General features: G+C 44.4%; 1 protein-coding gene across 6 annotated transcripts in view; it reads right to left on the bottom strand.

The window, feature by feature from the left end:
• Window positions 1-19,807, bottom strand: part of ANK2 (ankyrin 2) — a 1,987,506-nt gene that overhangs the window by 23,783 nt on the left and 1,943,916 nt on the right. For 5 of the 6 annotated variants that reach the window (XM_078676735.1, XM_078676733.1, XM_078676736.1 and 2 more), the window contains 2 exons: window positions 10,909-11,091; window positions 2,869-2,960 (listed from right to left, as the gene is read on the bottom strand). In XM_078676735.1, coding sequence (XP_078532861.1) covers window positions 2,869-2,960; window positions 10,909-11,091 — 275 coding nt within the window. The remainder of the gene's footprint in view (window positions 1-2,868; window positions 2,961-10,908; window positions 11,092-19,807) is intronic. The other variant, XM_078676737.1, reaches the window with a different exon arrangement.

Genomic DNA, 19,807 nt, shown 5'->3' with positions numbered 1-19,807 from the left:
AAAGTGTTTGCAACCACCAGCAGATAGTTTGAAAAAATTAAACACCGGTAATAGCGCCAAACTACACTATTCCCACAATGGTATCCAGGGCCTGGTAGACAGGGACAGATATGCAGCTGACAGTTTTAGCGCAAAAAGTGTGAAACATTATACTCCTTTCAATTTGCTGATGTTCCATAAATGTAATTTTGTAAAAGCTCCACTTAATAGAAGCCAACACGAGTCCTTTTCAGGATTAAAATAAGCTCTCTCCTGTTCCCTGTGGTTCATTTCTTTAGAAAAACATATTTAGACGTGGAACATAGTGTTTTTGTAGGAAATTGTGATGCTGAGCCATTCAGGCGTCCTTCTAGACGCAGAATCCCTGAGGCAGAGCGCGGACAAAAATAGCATCTATTGTTTTACACCTCTCGTTATATGTCAAGTAAATGCTGCTTTTAATACACAACTGTTCCTCATTTCTTATCATACAACGGTGGTCCATGCCAAGCAGCTGGGTGTGGGCGCCCTAGGAGGAGAAAATAGTTTTATCGTTATTGAAATGAGAAAAGCATTATTAGCAGAGATGTTTGCAGCAGCCTTCATAGCCATTGTCTGCAATGGAACCGCGCCCCCATTAATTCATAGGAGAATACAGACATACAGCGCGAATTACTGAATGGATAAATCAGTTAAAGAATACCTCAACCCCTTGAGATTTTCTTAAGTCAAACACGGAAAGCTTGACATTGAACATGGCATTGCCCATAGCTAGCACTTGTTTTTCTCAGCTAGGCTCTGCCTGCACTTTTAATAGGAAGATATGTAAACATCACAGCACGGTTGTTAATGTTTAATAGGACCGTGCGCCTTCGCCACAGCAGGGCTGGTATATTTTTTAAGAGTTGATGGTATACTTAGATGGCAAAGTGCATTTATAGCACGGCTGCTGTACCTTTTAGTGGTACTGCACAGGCACCTCACAGCAAGGCTGGCCAATCCAGAATGACACAGTGCAAACATTTCACAAAAGGACCACTAAACTTTAATAACACAATACATTAATTTTGTCAGGGCTATTTACACGGGAGGAGCAGCCAGGGATATCTGCCGCTGTGACATTCAAAGCACCTTGGTGCCTCTGCAAAATGTATTGATGCATCACAGAAGCTACCCATCCCTGCTTTTGCGATAAAGTGCAGTTCATCCTCAAGAACAATGAAAAATAAGATTATTTTTACAAGTAACAAACCATTTCACGCTCTTAAGTATTAAATGCTGCAATCTTTTGTATAATTGGGGCTTTCCAAAGCAATTCCCTGTTAATTTTCTTTCCATCAGTTACTCTTAGATGAGAATGTATAAGATGCACAACAAAGATTTAGACCAGTGAAAATAGTAGGCCAAGGAAAGCAACGTGCAAACTGGTGCATCCATCTCCGCACACGAAAGGTGCAATACGTTGATTGCACGGGAAGCATTTCCTGGTTGCTTAGCATGGTTTTACAGTGCATTCAGCAAGGGTGTGGTGGGTGAAAACAGCTTGACTACGACACAGCATTGACATGCAATTCTAAAGCAAATTGCTAGTAGTCATCTTGTTAATAGGAAATAAAATATGTACATAAATTACTGCATATCATGACTGTATCTCTCAATTCATCGCGCCTTCCCCAGTCAAAATTCCATATGAGATCTCTGTATGGAAATGTGCTTTTGTGAATAGGCTCCCACAGAGTACTTAAAATAGACCGGTATATCATATAGTTTTCAATAATATCCTTATAATTATGATTTTTGTTGTATTTTTAGATATATGTTCTTTCTTTATATCTTCAGCTTGCAGGCAGACTAGATTTTGGAAACTGGGCAATATGAGCCATCCTAGCCTGGTAGTGGCCCCTGTGAATATGGCACCTTGTCCACTGGCACTGAAGGGGTCCACATGTTTTTTGGGGGTTTTTTGCAATTGGCAGCACATTCAAACCTAGGTATTTCCCCATTTCCATGTCAATGTACTCTAATGCATATGATGGAATCTCCTTTATTGGTGCGCCCAGGATGAGATATGGCAATGAACCTGAGTCAAATGCTATAAATGAGGTAGTGCACATTTAATGTCCCCCGGGCTACAGCAGGGATGATGAATTAATGTTACCAGGGACCAAGCAAGACCCCGATAGGGGGCAGTAGAGCATTTCACCTTATTGTGAGGAGAATCTGGATCCATTCCAAATATTGGCTGTGAGGTGCTCAGGGGCAATGTGTCAGTCTGGCTCAAACCTCGCAATACGAATCTGCTCAAGCACTCCCAGACCTTGAGGCCAAAAGGTATGGGGAAGCCATCAGCACTACTTGGCAGATCAGAGGTTAAACAAAACCCTTTGCTAAGGCCTGCTGAATGCTCCCCTGCACATAAAGACAGGGGGTTAGTTAATGTGCACACAGAAGGCTGAGCTATTTCTTTGCAGGTAGGGCTAAGAGCCGCCCGTTGTAAAGGATACAATTTTAAAATAAAATTCTAAGCGAAACCACTAAACACCATCAGATATCAATAGTCAACTATTGTCAATTGCAACTTTCCCCTCAGCTGTGCTGTACGTGACAAACAACGTATATGCTGGGACATAATAAAATCGTTTAGTGAATGAGAATTTTAAACCATGGATTGTATGTGGTGCTTTAGTGGACTTGTTCACTATGGTGCTGCCTGTAACTTGACGGCCATGTTTTTTCACTGATCAAGGCCAAATTCACGTCTCTTGTGGCTGGACCTGTCAAAGCAAAACATTATTCCTCCCCCAGGAAAACGAAGAAATGTAGAGTTGTGTTAGTTTTTTGTCACTGCAACCATGGTCAAACAACATACATAGCCATGCCTTCCCAAACCTTTTAATACATGATCCGTCCTCTTTCATCTCCTGCTTTTCTACTAAACCGGGCAGGTGAACTTTCAGGTCGCTACCTGTATAACTCAAGGCCTGAAGTTAGAAAGAGAAGCAAGATAAAAGGAGACTGCTGTAGCACTGGCTTACATTGAAGAACATGAGAACAAGAGTGCTCACAAATCGGTCAAAAGCGTAGCATTGTGTACTCTTGCATACCCCATTATAAAGCAGCATGGCAAGGGTTCATATGCTTAGCAGCTCACTATCACTACAAATCTGCATACCCTCCAAACAACTGAAGTTAGCTTTCTACGTCCAAGATCCACCACTAACTTTACTTCATACAAAGGCTCCTTGTTGGTACACTTGCCCTTGCACTCAACCTTGGTGACTTCAAACATCTGCTCACCACCTTAATGTATGAGTACTTAAATTGAAACAATAGACTTTCTTACACAATACTGCCTAAGCTTCAGATCACTGATTTTGCTAAACACACATCACTCTAAACCTCTTTCACCTCCTATTTCCTTCTCTCACATCACCAGATTCTCACCATTGATATCTCAAACCTGTCTTTGCCACAGTGCCCTCCCACTACCTGCCCGTCCGACTGCTTTAGTGCTGTTCAATTCAACCAACTATGCTAAGCACCAGCAACACTTGGGCACACTTCCCTACTTCATAAAGCTCTCTCAACAATCATAACAATGCCTACGCCTTTGCTGTTTTTTCTACTCTTGATCACATTTGCCCTCGCCACAAATCCATGAACACAGCTCATAGCCTATGAATTGTGAATTGTACCACTATCAGGGTTTTACATCCTACATGTTTAAGTTATGGTCACTGTATGCTGAACTCTGACTCAACAGCCTTTTGTACATTTCTCTACCAATGACAGTGCTCATTCTAATTACCCTGTCCACCACAATTCAATTTCTTAGGGCCTCATTTGCTTCTCTCTTTACATCCTCCATGGAAGCGCAAGTTTTTAAAGAAACATTTAATAATACAACTGACACATGTTCCCATTAGTTTTCAAATGTGAAAGCTTCCACATTGCATTATTCATCCAACTGATCACTGACTTCCACATCCTGCACCTTGGATGTTTTCTGTCCTGTGACTGATTCTGAAACACGCCCATTTCTTTCCCTACTCAACCCCTGCAGTTTAGACCTTAGAATCCATAAGACGTCTTTCTGGTGTTACAAACAGCTTTATATAGCACTGTAATCTCTCTCTTTAATTTAACTTAGCATTTCACTCCTAATAGTTACACACAACATCTAGCATTAAACCATATATAATGCCAATCCTTTCATGTACTCTTAAATAATATTTTTGCCTTTTATAGATAAAACAGTTTGCAGAATATTTAGTAGTCACCTTACTTCCAAATCTAAAAGTCTGTATTGTGTCCTCATTTCACTGAACACATCTGAAGGATTTTCGTAAACAACATTTTTAAGTCTAAATCCATAACACTCATGGGAATGTCATGACAGTCTCGCCTGATTCTGTCATTGACCTCCCGACCTATCCTTCACCTTCCCAGTTACCCTCATACTCTGGTTTAATGCTCTAAACTCAGAGTTTAGGGTGTGGCCAAAATAATGGAGATGAACAAGTGTAGAATGATCACATCTGAAGTGGTTGACAGCGGAGTGCAGGTTAATTAACTCCATTTGTGACCTCGACTGAAGAATTGGAATCACTAGGGTTAATGTTTCCGGGAGGTCAGCAGATGTTGAGCTGTTTATGGTGGCCTTATTATTTTTGGCCATTGAATTCAGATATGAGAATTGTGTTCTGCTGGTCACAAAAAGTATAGCTACCTGCTGCTAATGAGATATACAGAAAGGGCGCAGGAAACTGTAGAGTAACAGCTTGCTCACCATCTACACTCATAGGGTTATGGCTACAAACACAACATTACTATATAGTCCCAGCGCATCATTTTATTCAATCCAGACAGTCTTAACTACTAAGTTTCAAAGTTCTCTTACGTGGCACTCGTGCAGGGTACCCATTTGTTGAAAAAGTGGAAACAAAGGACATAACCCATGCTTTTAAGACGACAAATATATATAGAGTGTATGGAGGGATCAAGACATTCAATCGCTGTTCATGCAAATTCACGTACACATAAGAGCATGGCAACTGAACTCATTTGTGTATCTAACATCAAAAATATTGCCATCCTATCATACTTAAATAGTGATTTGGCAGAGGTGAGAAGTGTTCACACCACTACTCAAGGACTGAAATATAACACCGGTCCCTAAACTGGATTGGTTGGACTGACCAGTAAAAGGGGTAAATATTAACTAGTGAAAGAAATATCCTGAAAGATGCCAGAAAAGTTGGCAGACTTTCTTAGTGAAACCGAAGAAGATTCCCAATTCAACTGACAATGTGTATGCATTTCTCTCTTATGTTTCACTTTAATGTGCATTTCATTTTTCCTCGAATTGTTTACTTCCTCATTCCTAGAATCTCTAACACAGTATACACTGTGCAGTATGCAAGCAGAAGTTGATTAAACCATGCGACATTTTCGCTAGATTTGAGCCACACAAAAAAATCCCCGAAGCAAGGAAATGGAGAGTGGATGATTGTCTCCTCAAAAATGCTTTGGACAAATAAGCCTCATAGAGAGTCCGAAAACATGTCAAATTTAATGAAAAGTCAGCTAAATTCACAGGAACCTTTCAGAGAAAGGAAAGGTCCCTACAAGAGATAAACTATTGCAAATGGTGGCAAATAAGAGAAGGGATAAGCAGTCCAAATGACGCATCAGATCAATGATGTAACTGAACAGTTGTAACATCACAGTTAAAAGAGTATTAGGGTCAAAAATTGAATGGCCTTAACGAGTCCAACTGCTACAGCCAATGAGTTTCTGCAATTCTAAAAGGGAGCTGTTCTTTACATGAGGTGTTAATTGAATGAAATATCTTGGATTCACATTCAATAGTGTTTTGTGGGATAATATCATTCATAATGTAGAGCATCTGTGTCACAAAATTCAAATAACATAGCAAGATGGCACAAATGTAGATCTTCGTCTGTAGAAACATAGAAATTGTAAAAATATCAACCAAACTTGAATCTAGTTAGAATTTCTGCAAACTCTCACTCCACATGAGACTTTGAAATACATAACTGCGGCATCAAAAAGGATTTGTGGTGGGGCTCCACACTGAAGAATAAGAAATTTAAGCCACATGTCCATATTATTTGGTGCAATATTTAATACGAATTGTGTATTTCTTTACAGAAAAATAATATTTGTGTTAAAACTAATAACAATTAGTGTACACAAATAGTCATTCATTATAAACATTGCATACCTTGCACTGTCCCCCCGTGAAATGAAACAAGGCTGTCTCCAGTCCGTCAGACATAAACATCAGTCTCTAGGCATTTTTGTAAGCATTATTGTAAGCATTTTGCATGGCTGCCTTAAAGGTACCCTTTTGGGAGTCAGGTTTGGGGCATACAATAACTACACGAACAAGCATATTGCATGCTTTCTCCAACCTCAAAGAAGATCGCGGAAGTGAAAGCTGGAATGCAACTATTGGTTACTTGGGGGCCGATTAGGATGGCGGACGGACTTGCGTCCGTCCGCCACCCCAGAGGTGGAGGGACCGTCCGCAGGGGCAGCGGCGGTCCCTCCGTGCAAATTAGGATGTGACCGCCACCCTGGCGGTCACATCCTGGATATTTAACATTGCGGCGGGTGCTGCTTCAAGCAGCACCCGCCGCAATGTTAAAAGTGCATGTTTAACATTTACATGCACAAAGCGGCAGGCACCGCGCGGTGCCTGCCGCTTTGTGCATGTAAATACTGGGGGGTACCATAGGTACCCCCCATGTGCATCCCCCACCCGCCTACACCCTGGGGGCCCGCAACGGGCCCCCACAATCAAAAGTACACATGCTTTTCCTCGGCGGAAAAACCGCCGCGGAAAAGCATGTTTACAAATGCTTCCTAATTTGGCTGGCGGTGTCTGATAGACACTGCCAGCCAAATGAGAGCTTTTCCGCCGCGGGTGTAAGCCGACCGCGCCGGAAAAGCAGCGGACAGAAACCAAGACCCACCAGCCATCGTAATGCGGCGGTGGGTCTTTGGTGACTCTGCAGAGGATTTTCCGCCTCCTCCGGGCCGGAGGTGGCTTCCGCCGGCCCGGAGGAGGCGGAAAATCCTCCATCATAATGAGGCCCTTAGTATGACAAATGTAGCTTTTTTGCATAGAATTTCTACTAAAGTGAGTCAGTTCAGTCTAATACCGTGCCATTTTGCAGTATGAAAAGTAGTACTTCTGTAGTACCTTTTTACATACTCGTACAAGCCTTTATAAGTTGGCCAGAAAACATTCAAACTGGGAATAAGATAGGAACATTCAGTAACTATTCAAAGACAAATATAAAGGATTGTACACTTTTTGCACTTGTATCAAATGTAGGTTGGAAATTTCCGGGCTGATTCACAAAGGTATGTAAGAAGTACGTAAACATGTATCCTGTAGCACTACTTCACATGCTCATTAATGCCTTCGTGACATGGCCACATCGTTCGCTACTGAACGAGGGCAGAATAGGGCCAGAAGATTAGGCTAACATCTTTGCAATTTAAAGGACGAAATTAAATCCTCTGACTCTTAAACCTTAGTAGTGAGGGTGACTCGCTGAAGGGGAGGTGTAAATAAACTCTAAAGATTCAGTTTGAAAGGTGACATACATTTATGTTCATATTTGATGTAAATCGGATTAGACGCTGCGTGGCAAGGCAAGCATGGGGTGATGGGTTTTCGGTCAGGCATACAATACTTACAGATGTGCAAATGAGCACTAATTATTGGTCAAGTGTGCCAATTTTATATAATAATTTGCTCATTTTTGGTCGCTTCATAGCAATGATAGGTTCTTCCCCCAATTGAATAAGAGACATGATGTGACTGATGGTATAGTAATGTGTAGTTTCTTTGAGAACTGAACAAGCTCCAAGGCCATACCTATCATTATATGACGTCTTCAGCCACCTATCGTGCGTGATGTTTCCTTAACCTATTAATGAAAAATAGTTTAACTCTATTTCAGGATTTGTTTTCAACCACCAATGCATCTTTTGGTGAAAACAAAACCTAAAACCTTCCCACTTGTTGGAAGATTTATATTGTAATGGCAGGAATGAGTCCCTCTATATCCTTTTTCTTGCATGTTCAACAGTTGTCATCAATGTTGAGAATCCTGGTGAAAATCAGATGTGCTAATTTTGCTTATGTGATATGCATATGCAATCGTAATGCCAGGATTCCAGTACAGTGTAAAATCACAGTATGCTTGGCCACAATTTCTGCCACTCAAAAGGTAACATTTTCCTTCCTCTGAAGAGCTGAGTTCCATCTGCATTATGCATATTTGATTAAATGCGGATTGTACACATGATGTTTTTCAGGTGGATAATTGTCAGTGTTTTTTACTGTACTGAAGTACTTTTCAACTCTGATGCTCTTCTTCATTCAAATACTTTTATCCTGCATTGGAAATAGAAGTACCTCTTATACTGGAGACACTGCCTGTGCTATCGTGGAAATATGTTTGATCAGTTGTCCAATGTGGTATTAGATCGGTCTGTAAAGAGCGGGTCTGGTCAATAATTCACTATGTGGTGCATGAGAACCTTACCAGTCCTGGTGCTGGGTGGATCCAATAGATGATAATGTGGCCTACTAACACCTAAAAGGGGTTAACAAACTGTATAAGTCCCTTAGTACCAAGAGATTGCATAAACAAAGAGGAATCTGCACTTGAGTGGCAACACTCACCTGTGAATTTCTAAAGATCTGACACATAACACATTAGTCTTTGGTAGTTCTTTCTCCATCTCCAAATGGTGTACAATCATGTTTATGCTGACATTAATTAAATACAGCCCTGCCAGAGGCCTGTCGCGAAGCATCACAGCAGTTGCTCGACACAACAGGAAATGCTTGACCCTGGTGAAGGATACTGTAAGACTTTGCACCAGGTGAAGACCACAACCCTGCTAAATGTGATGTATTGTACTGCTTCATTTGTGCAGTACTCCACACTCGTAAAGAGACCCCAGTGTTGTTTCTTGATGATTGAGTAAGTAACTAATCGATTGCTGTTATGGATGGGCTGGTTGTGAGTTTACAACGCAGTCTGCGAGTACAGTATTGCATGATGCTCGGAGGTGTGCTATAATTGTGCAGCATTGCTTATGCCTTGGAAACAGAGTGAGAAATCGCACTGCGCTTGCATATGACCCATTCCTTCTTGCGAGCTCACCTTGAACGAACATATGTTCAGGAAGAGTCTTTCATGGATACTTGATGGCTGTTGTTAATTAGGTGTTACTGCCCAAACCTAATGGCTGCTAATTACCCTCGCCGCAATAATGAGTGGAGGATAATTAAAGGCCGGTCTTGCTCTGCAGGTAAGGGAGATATTACCAGATCCCCCCACACGCTTCCCCAGCTGCGTATTCAGCTCAGTAAGGGCGTGGGATGATATACACGGCGCCTCGGTATCGGTGCAGCAATGCTGCCCCCTCGTTTCCTTCTCTTTGAGGGAATTGGTTTGTTCTGGAACATTAGAAAACATGCACAGGCAAAGCAAATGCATCTGACTTTTTACTGACAAAGGTTAATGTTCGAGTTCCTGTTGCACTGTATTGGTGCGTCAGTGAAAGTTGGGGTTGAGTGGGTGGATGGGTGAATGTGAGTGGCAGAATGATTGTGAACTGGTGGACGAATGTGACGGAGTATGCTTAATAATGGACTTCATCCAGCCTATGCCACACTGTTAATATGAAACAGCAGACAGTTCCACTAGGCAGTGTAATTGGTAGGCATAGCCTTATACAAAAAACCTTCTACATTGACATGCTGCCACTTGTAAGAAAAGGTTCATTCACTTTTGAAAAGTTTACCCATTTTATCTGTATCATTATAATGCTTGGTATTTTTGATAGAACTAGATTGCACCATTCCTGATGTGGATTCTCTTTACCTAGTGCATCAGCCGTTCCCCTGATACAGGTGCCAAGAATTGATTTTCTAGCTGTATTCACATGGTGTCATCTTTTTTGTGATATGGTTATTTCTGGTATTGTTGGAGGAGGCGGCAGTCTAAATACTATATCCAGCAACTGCAAAGTGGCTTGCACTAATCAGATGATTGCCCTTCTTCTGTAAATAGACAACCACCTCAGTCCTCATACTCAGTTGGCTTGAAAAGCACCAGCACCGCAGGAAGGAACAATCATACATAGAACCTAGAACGAAAACAATGTCACAGTGCTGCTCAGGAAGAAGACCTAGGAATTTGCCAGAGCAGCACCACAGAGAAAGCAAGAGTAACAAGGGAATACAAACTAAACTGTTTTAAGTATTAATTGCCAGAACATAACTGGTGGCCGCATTGATACGATAACGCTCCTTTGTGTTCCTTGCAGAGAATGGCATCATCAAGGAAATCTCAAATATGACATTACAATACGTCTGGCCGAAATTGTGAAATTCTATCCTTGCGAAATATGCACAGTTTTCATGAAAATTATGTGTAATACACCTGGGTGGTCATCCACTTGAAAACTGAACTTGAGGTATGTATGCAGACTTCACACATGACACAACTCAATGTGTTTTCCTTATGCTTCCTAAAGTACTACGGTGAACGTCGCTTGCACAGCCCATGCTGCAGCCAGGGTTGGATTGGCCATTTATTCAATTTGGCATTTCAACGGGGGATGGTGCCAATGGAGGCTGTTTTTTGAAGGTCGATGGCTGGTCAGGGAATTAACAAAGTGGGTGAACAGCGAGTTTTGTAGAGAAAAGAACAACACATTTGCATAACCAAAGAATTAAATAGAACATGAGAATTTGAAACACATAGAGGCATGACTATGAAACACTGAAAACTTTATACAAAGATGTTCACAGGTAGTTTTAGAGTTGGACTGCTCGGACTATCCAGATATAGACCAATTACAGACATGTACCTGTTCAAAGTCATCTTTGGCTGACGGAAGATCAGTGGCTAAACCTGGGTCCCCGAGATGTTTTTCCATTCGCTCGCCGTGCACCACAGTGGTTTTTATAACTTTGCTGACATTGCGGCTTTCCACTTGCTCAGACTGAAATTCTGCACCCTCTGATAAAACTCCGGGCTCAGAGAAAATCATCTAAAGGAACAGAGGAACAAACCCACTTTAGACAGATCCACATTTCTACATCAGTTGTTGAGTGATCTCAGCTTTATAACACTGCACAATACCATTACTATTTCACCTGCAACTCTTGAGGAACAACAAACTTAGCAAGAACTTCTGCATGATAGAGTTTTGACCATGTCATTTTAGTATTCCATATTTTATGTGGTCTGGCATGACTAGCAGATAATAAGGAAGCGAACTGAGAAGGTGTAGCCTAATGGCAAAGACGGTTGACCTCAAATCTGGGGAACCGGGATTGAGTCTAAGCAACGCTCAACATTCTGTGATTCTGGGCAAATCACATGGGGGCACATGCATCAATATTGCATTTTGCGATTCCTTAATTGCGAAAAATAAGGAATCGCAATTAAGGAATTGCAAACTGCAATGCATCAAGAAATCGCAAAAAAAATAGCGATTTCTTAAAATTCCTTAATTGCGATTCTCTATTTGAGAATCGCAATTAAGGAATACCTCCCCATCCATTCCTATGGGCCTAGAGGCCCATAGGTATAAATGGGAAGACATTCTTAATTTGCGATTCACCATTAGAAATTCGCAAATTGAGAATGTAATTTCAAGGGTGCAGGGGTGTCCAAAGGACACCCTGTTGCACCCCTGAAATCTGCCTATAAGTACATGTTGCACACACACATGCCCCAAGGGCATGAGTGTGTGTAAAATGGAACTTTGAAAAATGCACTTTAGTGCATTATTCAAAGTTTTCGCAAATTACCATGAAGGTCAAATTCATGGTAATTTGCTCCTCTTATTTGCGAATTCGCTAATTTTTAACGTTTGATGCATTGCATTTAAGGAATCTCAATTTGAGATTCCTTAAATGCAATCGCAATTTAAGAAATCGCAATTTTGCGATTTCTTAAATTGCAAAAATTACAAAAATGATAATGCATCCCAAAAATTGGAATTGCATTCGCAAACGGCCGAATTTGGCGATTCGCACCATTTGCGAATGCAATTTTCATTGATGCATGTGCCCCTTAATCTCCCCGTGCCTAACAAAAATGAATGTGTCCTTATGTAACGCAACCGGTGCTCATGTAAAGCGCTCTATTACCCGATGCCTTCAGGTCAAGTTCACGCTATATAAAATTCCGGGAAAAAACACTCCACGCTGAAGGTCCAGTGATGGGAAGGCTCATCTGCCATTTCATCTCAGTCAGTATTTTATCTCCCCTAATTCATTTTTTGGTCTGATTTAACCACAACCTTTTGCTAAATGAACAAGTTACTTACCTTCGGTAACGCTTTTTCTGGTAGATACAATATCTGCCTGTGGAATCCTCACCTTGTGAATATCCCCTGCGTCAGCAACATTCGGAAATTCTTTTCGTAGCTTCGCGCCGACGTGGACTCGGACGTCACAGAGGCACAGCATCACTCGCGACTCCGCTGACGTCACCGGCGCCTATGACAGGCCCACGCCGGCGTGATGACATCAGTTCCGCCCTTTTTTCCGTGCCTTCGAGGCACACGGATGGACCAACGACAGTAGACATATACACAGTATACGCAGTACAAATATCAAGGTAAAACACACAGTGTGAAGCAAATGCAATAAAACATTTGAAATAAACAACTCCTTGACAATAAAATAAATACATAATAAAAGGCATAGAAGAGTGGGCAACGGGGAGGCGGGTGGGTCAGTGAGGACTCCACAGGCAGATATTGTATCTACCAGAAAAAGCGTTACCGAAGGTAAGTAACTTGTTCTTCTGATAGATACATCTGCCGTGTGGATTCCTCACCTTGTGAATAGAGTCCCACAGCAGTCCCCACTCCCGGAGGAGGGTGTCCACTCTTCTAGACCAGGAAATCCTGGAGAACAGAGCGTGCAAAATGACCGTCCCTCCTCACATCGGAATCCAAGCAGTAATGCTTCGCGAAAGTGTGGAGGGAAGACCAAGTTGCCGCCCTACAAATATCCTCTACAGGAACACCTCTAGCCAATGCAGAGGTTGAAGATTTAGCTCTTGTAGAATGAGCCCTTATACCCTCTGGAGGTTCCTTACCGGCCAAAGAGTAGCAGATCTTTATACAGAGGACGATCCATCTTGATAAAGTTCTTTTATGGACCGCTCGTCCTCTCTTGCATCCAGCAAAGCCAATGAAGAGCTGGTCATCCAACCGACAGTCTTTAGATCTGTCCAGATAAAAAGACACCGCCCTCTTGGGGTCCAGACGGTGTAATCTCTCCTCCTCCTTGGAAGGGTGTGGGGGAGGATAAAAGGTAGGGAGGGTAACAGATTGACCCAGGTGGAAAGGAGTCACCACCTTAGGCAGAAAAGCAGCCCTGGTCCTAAGAACCATTCGATCAGCATGAATAGACAAGAAAGGGGGTTTGGAACTAAGAGCTTGAAGCTCACTTACCCTCCTTGCCGAGGTTATTGCAACGAGGAAAACTGTCTTAAGAGTCAAAAGCCTCATAGGACATTTGTGAAGAGGCTCAAAGGGAGCACCCATCAGAAAGGTCAAAACAAGATTTAAGTCCCACTGAGGCACAATAAAAGGAGAGGGAGGGAACTTATTCGTGAGGCCCTTCAAAAACCTTAAAACCACAGGCAAGCAGAGAAATGCCAACAGCCCTGAAAGATAGCCCTTCACTGTGGCAACAGCAAGCCCCTGTTGCGCCAGAGCAAGGGCAAACTGGAGAACATCAGACAAATGGGCTCTCAAAGGGTTTATAGATTTCTCCCCACACCAAGTGACAAATTTTGACCATCTATAGGAATAGATGGACTTAGTGGAGTCACGCCTGGCTGACAAGATGACGTCCACCACGTCAGGCGGGAGAGAAAAAGAACTCAGGTTGCCCCGTTCAATCTCCAGGCATGAAGGTGTAAGGTCTGGAGGTGGGGGTGTAGAACCTGCCCCTCCATTTGGGAGAGGAGATCTGCCCTGTGAGGGAGACGGAGCGGCGGGTGAGAAGAGAGGTGGAGAAGGTCTGAGTACCACACCCTTCTTGGCCAATCCGGGGCGACCAATATAACTTGGGCCCGGTCTTGGCGAATTTTCCTCAGAACCAGAGGAATCAAAGGTATGGGAGGAAACGCGTAAAGGAGTTGCGAGCTCCAACTCAACTGAAACGCGTCCCCCAAGGCTTCTTGCATCGGATACTGGAGACTGCAGAATAACGGGCAGTGAGCATTCTCTTGAGTGGCAAAAAGGTCCACCTGAGGAGTCCCCCACGTCCGAAAGACGTGACGAACTACCTCCGGATGAAGCCTCCACTCGTGGTCGGCAGAGAACTGCAGACAGACTGAGACTGTCTGCACGAACGTTCTGAACACCGGCCAGATGATTTGCCATTAGACAAATCTGATGGTCCTGAACCCAGGACCAGAGACGCGAGCCTCTCTGCAGAGACACTGCGACCCCACTCCTCCCTGCTTGTTGATGTACCACCGGTCGTGTTGTCCGTCAGGACTTGCACTGACACACCGCGAAGGGAAGGGAGGAAGGCCAAACGTATCGCCCGCAATTCCAGAAGGTTGATGTGAAGCAACCTTTCCTCTGGAGACCAAAGACCCTTGACCTCCAGGTCCCCCAGATGAGCACCCCACCCTAGAGTGGATGCATCCGTTATTACTGTGGCCACCGATGGAGGAAGTTGAAAAGGCTTTCCTTGCGACAGATTGCCTTCCACGCTCCACCAAGACAGATCCGCCGCAGTTTCTCTGGAGATCCTCACTGACTCCCTGAGATCTCCGTTGTGCAGATACCACTGCCTGTGGAGGCACCACTGGAGTGCCCTCATGTGCCAGCGTGCATGGTTGACCAACAGAATGCAAGAAGCCATCAGACCGAGCAGGCGAAGGACCTTCAGGACTGGAACGACCGCTCCATTGTAGAACAAAGGAATCATTTCCTGTATGTCGCAAATCCTTTGAGGTGGAGGGAATGCACGACACACAGTAGTGTCCAGCACCGCACCTATGAACAGGTTGCGCTGGGAGGGCACCAGGTGAGACGTGGTTACATTTATCGAAAAACCCAACTTGTGCAACAACTGAGTTGTCTCTTGCAGATGATGGAGCAACTTCTCCGGCAACTCTGCTTTGATCAGCCAGTCGTCCAGATACGGGAATACAGGTATCCCCGACCTCCTGAGATGTGCTGCCACCACTGCCATCACCTTGGTGAAGACTCGAGGCGCAGTAGTAAGACCAAACGGAAGGACCGCAAACTGGTAGTGTTGCGACCCAACCGTAAAACGGAGATACTTTCTGTGCGACTTCAAGATGGGAATATCAAAATCCGTATCCTGCAGTCGATCAACACCATCCAGTCTTCTTCTAGCAGCGCTTGAAGAACCTGTGCAAGAGTGAGCATCTTGAACTTTTCCTGTTTCAGGTAAAGGTTCAAGATCCTGAGACCCAGAATTGGCCGAAGCCTGCCATCCTTTTTGGGGATCAGGAAATACCGGGAGTAGCACCCCTGACCCCTTTCCTGCTCTGGAACCACCTCTATCGCACCTTTTCGAAACAGTGCCAGGACTTCTTCCTGCAGGAGAAGCAGGTGGTCCTCCGAACAAAAACCCTGGCAAGGAGGGTAATTTGGGGGAAACTCCCGAAAGGGAAGAGCATACCCATTCGGTACAAGATTGAGAACCCAAAGATCCGATGTTATCAATTCCCAATCTCGTAGGAAATGGGTAAGCCAGCCCCCCACTGGGCCCACATGACCCGGAATGGCGGATCTAGGGCTGCTTTGCTGCGTTGGCAGGGGGCAGAGACGGGGAAGAGGAGGAGATTTGACGGCCTCGAGAACGGCCTCTCTGCTTGCCCCTATAAGATCTGTACAGCGTGTTTTGCTGCTGCTGTGGCTGCTGCTGCGTAGATTTGTAGGATCAAAATGAAGACCTACTAAATCCTCTAGTACGCCTTCCAAAAGTGCCCCTGGTCTGAAGGCCCAACGATTCAGCAGTCGCCCTGCTGTCTTTAAAACGTTCTAAAGCAGCATCTGCCTTCTTTCCAAACAAACCAGATCCATCGAATGGTAGATCCATCAATGCAGACTGGACATCAATTGAAAATTCAGACGATTTCAGCCATGCAGCTCTCCTCGTAGCGACCGAAGAGCCCATGATCCTCGCCACAGAATCTGCAGTGTCTAAACCACTCTGTATCACCTGCCTTGCTGCAGCCTGAGTGTCCGAGATAACCTTCTGGAAGTCCTTTCTATCATCTTCCGTTATCTTTGGCACTAACTGTTTTACAGTGTCCATTAGTGCGTGAATATAACGCCCCATCAGGCAGGTCGCGTTTGTGGACTTTAATGCCATGCTGGCAGAAGAGAAAACCTTTTTAGCAGCCTGATCCTGCTTTCTCGACTCCTTTTCAGCTGGAACTTGAGGAAAAGCTCCTGTTGATCGTTTGGAACAGGCAGCTTGTACCACCAAACTCTCAGCTAGAGGGTGAGTGGATAAAAATTCAGGATCATCTGGAGCAGTCCTGTACCTTCTGGCAACAGCTCTAGACACAGCTGGAGTTGACCAGGGTTTCTTCCAAACCTCTAAAATAGGATCTCTAAGGGCATCATTAAAGGGCAGCAATGGTTCAGTCACCGATGAGGGAGAGTGAAGAACCTCTGTGAGTAGATTTGATTTGAACTCAGCAGTAGGTAAAGCGATGTTCAACAAATTTACTGCTTTTTTAATTACAACGTGGTAAGGAGCCACATCTTTAGAGGGTTCGTCTGTCACTGAAACCAAATCCCACTCAGGGGACAGTTCAAGACCACTGGCCACCGAAAGATCCTCATAAGGGTCCTTAGGATCCTGTAGCTCACCCTCCTCCAAATACTCCTCACGATAGCTCTCTTCTTCCATCAGCCTCTGAGCTTCACGCCTCGACCTATGCTTCACTTTCGAAGCCGTCGGATCCACTGTCGACTCCGTCGAAGCCGGAGCCGGCGCCGAGCCCGACGCCGGCCGAGGAAGACTTCCACAACGTCGTTCGGGATTCGGCATCAGAGATGATGGTACCGGCGTCGACTTCGGCGTCAATGGCTTCGGAGTCGAAGGCCTCGCCGGTGTCGGAAGATGCCAATGTGGCACCGGAGCCGGCATAAAGGGCGCAGGGGCATAGGTTTGGGGACACCCAGACCAAATGCCATCAGACCCGTGGGACCAACAGGAATCCCAGAGGGGTACATAGCCCTGGAGTAGATGCCATACATTGCATTCAGAAAATGCGTCGGATCCTGACCTGGAGTTGGGAAGGATGGTTACGAACTCCCAGGTGGATCTTGAGGGTGCGACGTCGACCTCCTCCTCAGGCTGGTGCACCGGAGTCGATAGACCTTCGGGCAACGGAGCCTCTCCCTCTCCAACTATTTCCTCCTCACCTTCATCCTCCCGATCCAGAGAATGGGATGGAACCGGAGACGGATTCGCTGTTTGCTTCGGTGAACCAGGCGAATTTGCATGCGACGCCTCACCTCCGGCGTCATGTTCTTCCGAATCCGAAGACATCTTTTCTTTTTCTACCAGCTTCACCTGCAACTTCGGTTTAGAACCTGAGTCCTTCTTTGAACGATGTCGGGATTCATGAGATCTTTTCCTATGCTTCTTTTTTGACGATCTCGAAGCATGGGCTGAGGATGAATCCGAACGCGACCTCGAGTGAGATCTTGACCTCGAGCGCCGAGTCTGCGATTTCGATTTCTTCTTTTCTTTACTTCCTTTAAGCTTAGCAACAATAAGCTTAGCTTCTCTTTCCCGGAGGGCCTTAGAAGTCATCTTCTTACAGGATCGGCAGTCTTCGACATCGTAGTCGGAGCTAAGAAACCATAAACAGCATTCATGCGGATCCGTAATGGACATGGTTTTGCCGCATTCTCCACAGGCCTTAAAACCCGTCTTCTTCGCAGACATGATGAAAGAAGAGATAAAGGAATACTAACAATACAGAGTAACAAAGTTACAGTTAAAGCAAAGGACGATCCCTAGAAAACCGTTAGCGGCGACGACGCGGAAAAAAGGGAACTGATTTCATCATGCCGGCGTGGGCCTGTTATAGGCGTCGGTGACGTCAGCGGAGTCGCGAGCGATGCCGTGCCTCTGTGACGTCCGAGTCCACGTCGGCGCGAAGCTACGAAAAGAATTTCCGAATGTTGCTGACGCAGGGGATATTCACAAGGTGAGGAATCCACACGGCAGATGTATCTATCAGAAATATAATATATTTTCTTACATGAGGTTTTCAGTCAGGTCTCTTCATCGATTAATCTGTAGTTGAGTCATATTTTCTCCATCTTCTACAGCGTATACTATTGGGTAATGGGCCAGTCAACTGCAGCAATTGGCTAGCATCACTGTGAGTGATGGCATTCTGCTCTTTCAGAATGGGCACAGCCGCACCCCAAGTAGTTCCCTTCAGCGTCAAGAACTATTATGGCAATACAAGTTTTTGACAGCCAAAAATATTGTTATCAATACTGGCAAAATCCCGGCAGCTCACCTAACAAAAATGTGAAGAAAAAAAAATGCTGACAGGGTATGCCAGGCTTATTAGCTTTGCCAATGGTTGGTATTTTTGCCTTCATGGTGATTGCACCCCTCGTGAGAAATTAAGGGTTAGGGGGCTGTCCTGTAGAAATGCTTTCCGATTGATGAAGACAGCATTATGCAAATGATATGGCTGAGAACTGAGTTTTCATTTCTCACATGATAGTTCACTACTTGTCTCCATTGGTTGCCAAATTGCACAGGTAGAAAAAAAGCATTTAGTGGGGTAGCACTCGGGGGCATATTTACAAGCCCCTATCGCCATGGGAATGTCACTTTTTACGTCGTTCCTGTGGCAATAGGGGCTTTGCCTTATTTACAAGGCCGTTTTAAGCCGTGGCTTAATGCTGCCTTGTAAATAAGGCCCCCTTTCACGCTATGCTTAGCGTGAAAGGGGAGGGCAATAGGAGTTGCTATGGGCATTCCACCCATTGAGTCTGACACTGCCTTCTATTTACAAGGGAGGCATAAATAGGAGGCAGCACCAGAATTAAGACCAGGTTAAACCTGGTCTTACCCTGGCGCAACTAGCAGAAATGTTTCATTTCTCCTTGTTTTTTGCTGTTTTCATGTGTGCTGTGTTGTGCAGCACACATGAAAACAGCCAAAGGCTAAAGATTGCTTATGTACAGGAAGGTCCCTCTTCCTGCACATAAACAATATTTTTTTAACAATGTCGTTTACTAACTTCTAGGTGTGTTGCATTAAGCAGCATACATCGAAGTTACAAAATGGCATTTAAAAATTGTTTATGTGCAGGAAGGGGGACCTTCCCGCACACAAACAATCTTCCCCTGCGTTGGCGCTAGGCCTAAGTATAGCACCAGCGCAGGGGTAAACGCAGGGCTGCACCACATTTTTGTAAATATGGTACAGCCCTACATTTTTGAAGTGGCGGAGGGAGGTGTAACGCCAGGAAGGCCAACGACACGCTCCACTAATTCCCTAATTCCCCTTCGAGTCACAGATTCGTTTTAGGAGCTATGTGTCTCACAGCAAAGGAAGGCTAGTAAAAATACCAGGGCCTCATTTTCAAACCGATCAGCTGTGTCTTACAAACACTTCGACAGAACAGTCTGTAATTCATGTCAGGAGCTTATAGCAAGGCAAATAAACAGATACAGATAGCCAAGGACAGGAAAATAATTTAAA

The sequence above is a fragment of the Lissotriton helveticus genome, chromosome 2_1, assembly GCF_964261635.1.
Source record: "Lissotriton helveticus chromosome 2_1, aLisHel1.1, whole genome shotgun sequence".
Lineage (NCBI taxonomy): Eukaryota > Metazoa > Chordata > Amphibia > Caudata > Salamandridae > Lissotriton > Lissotriton helveticus.
This window is presented reverse-complemented; position numbering and strand designations above follow the sequence as displayed.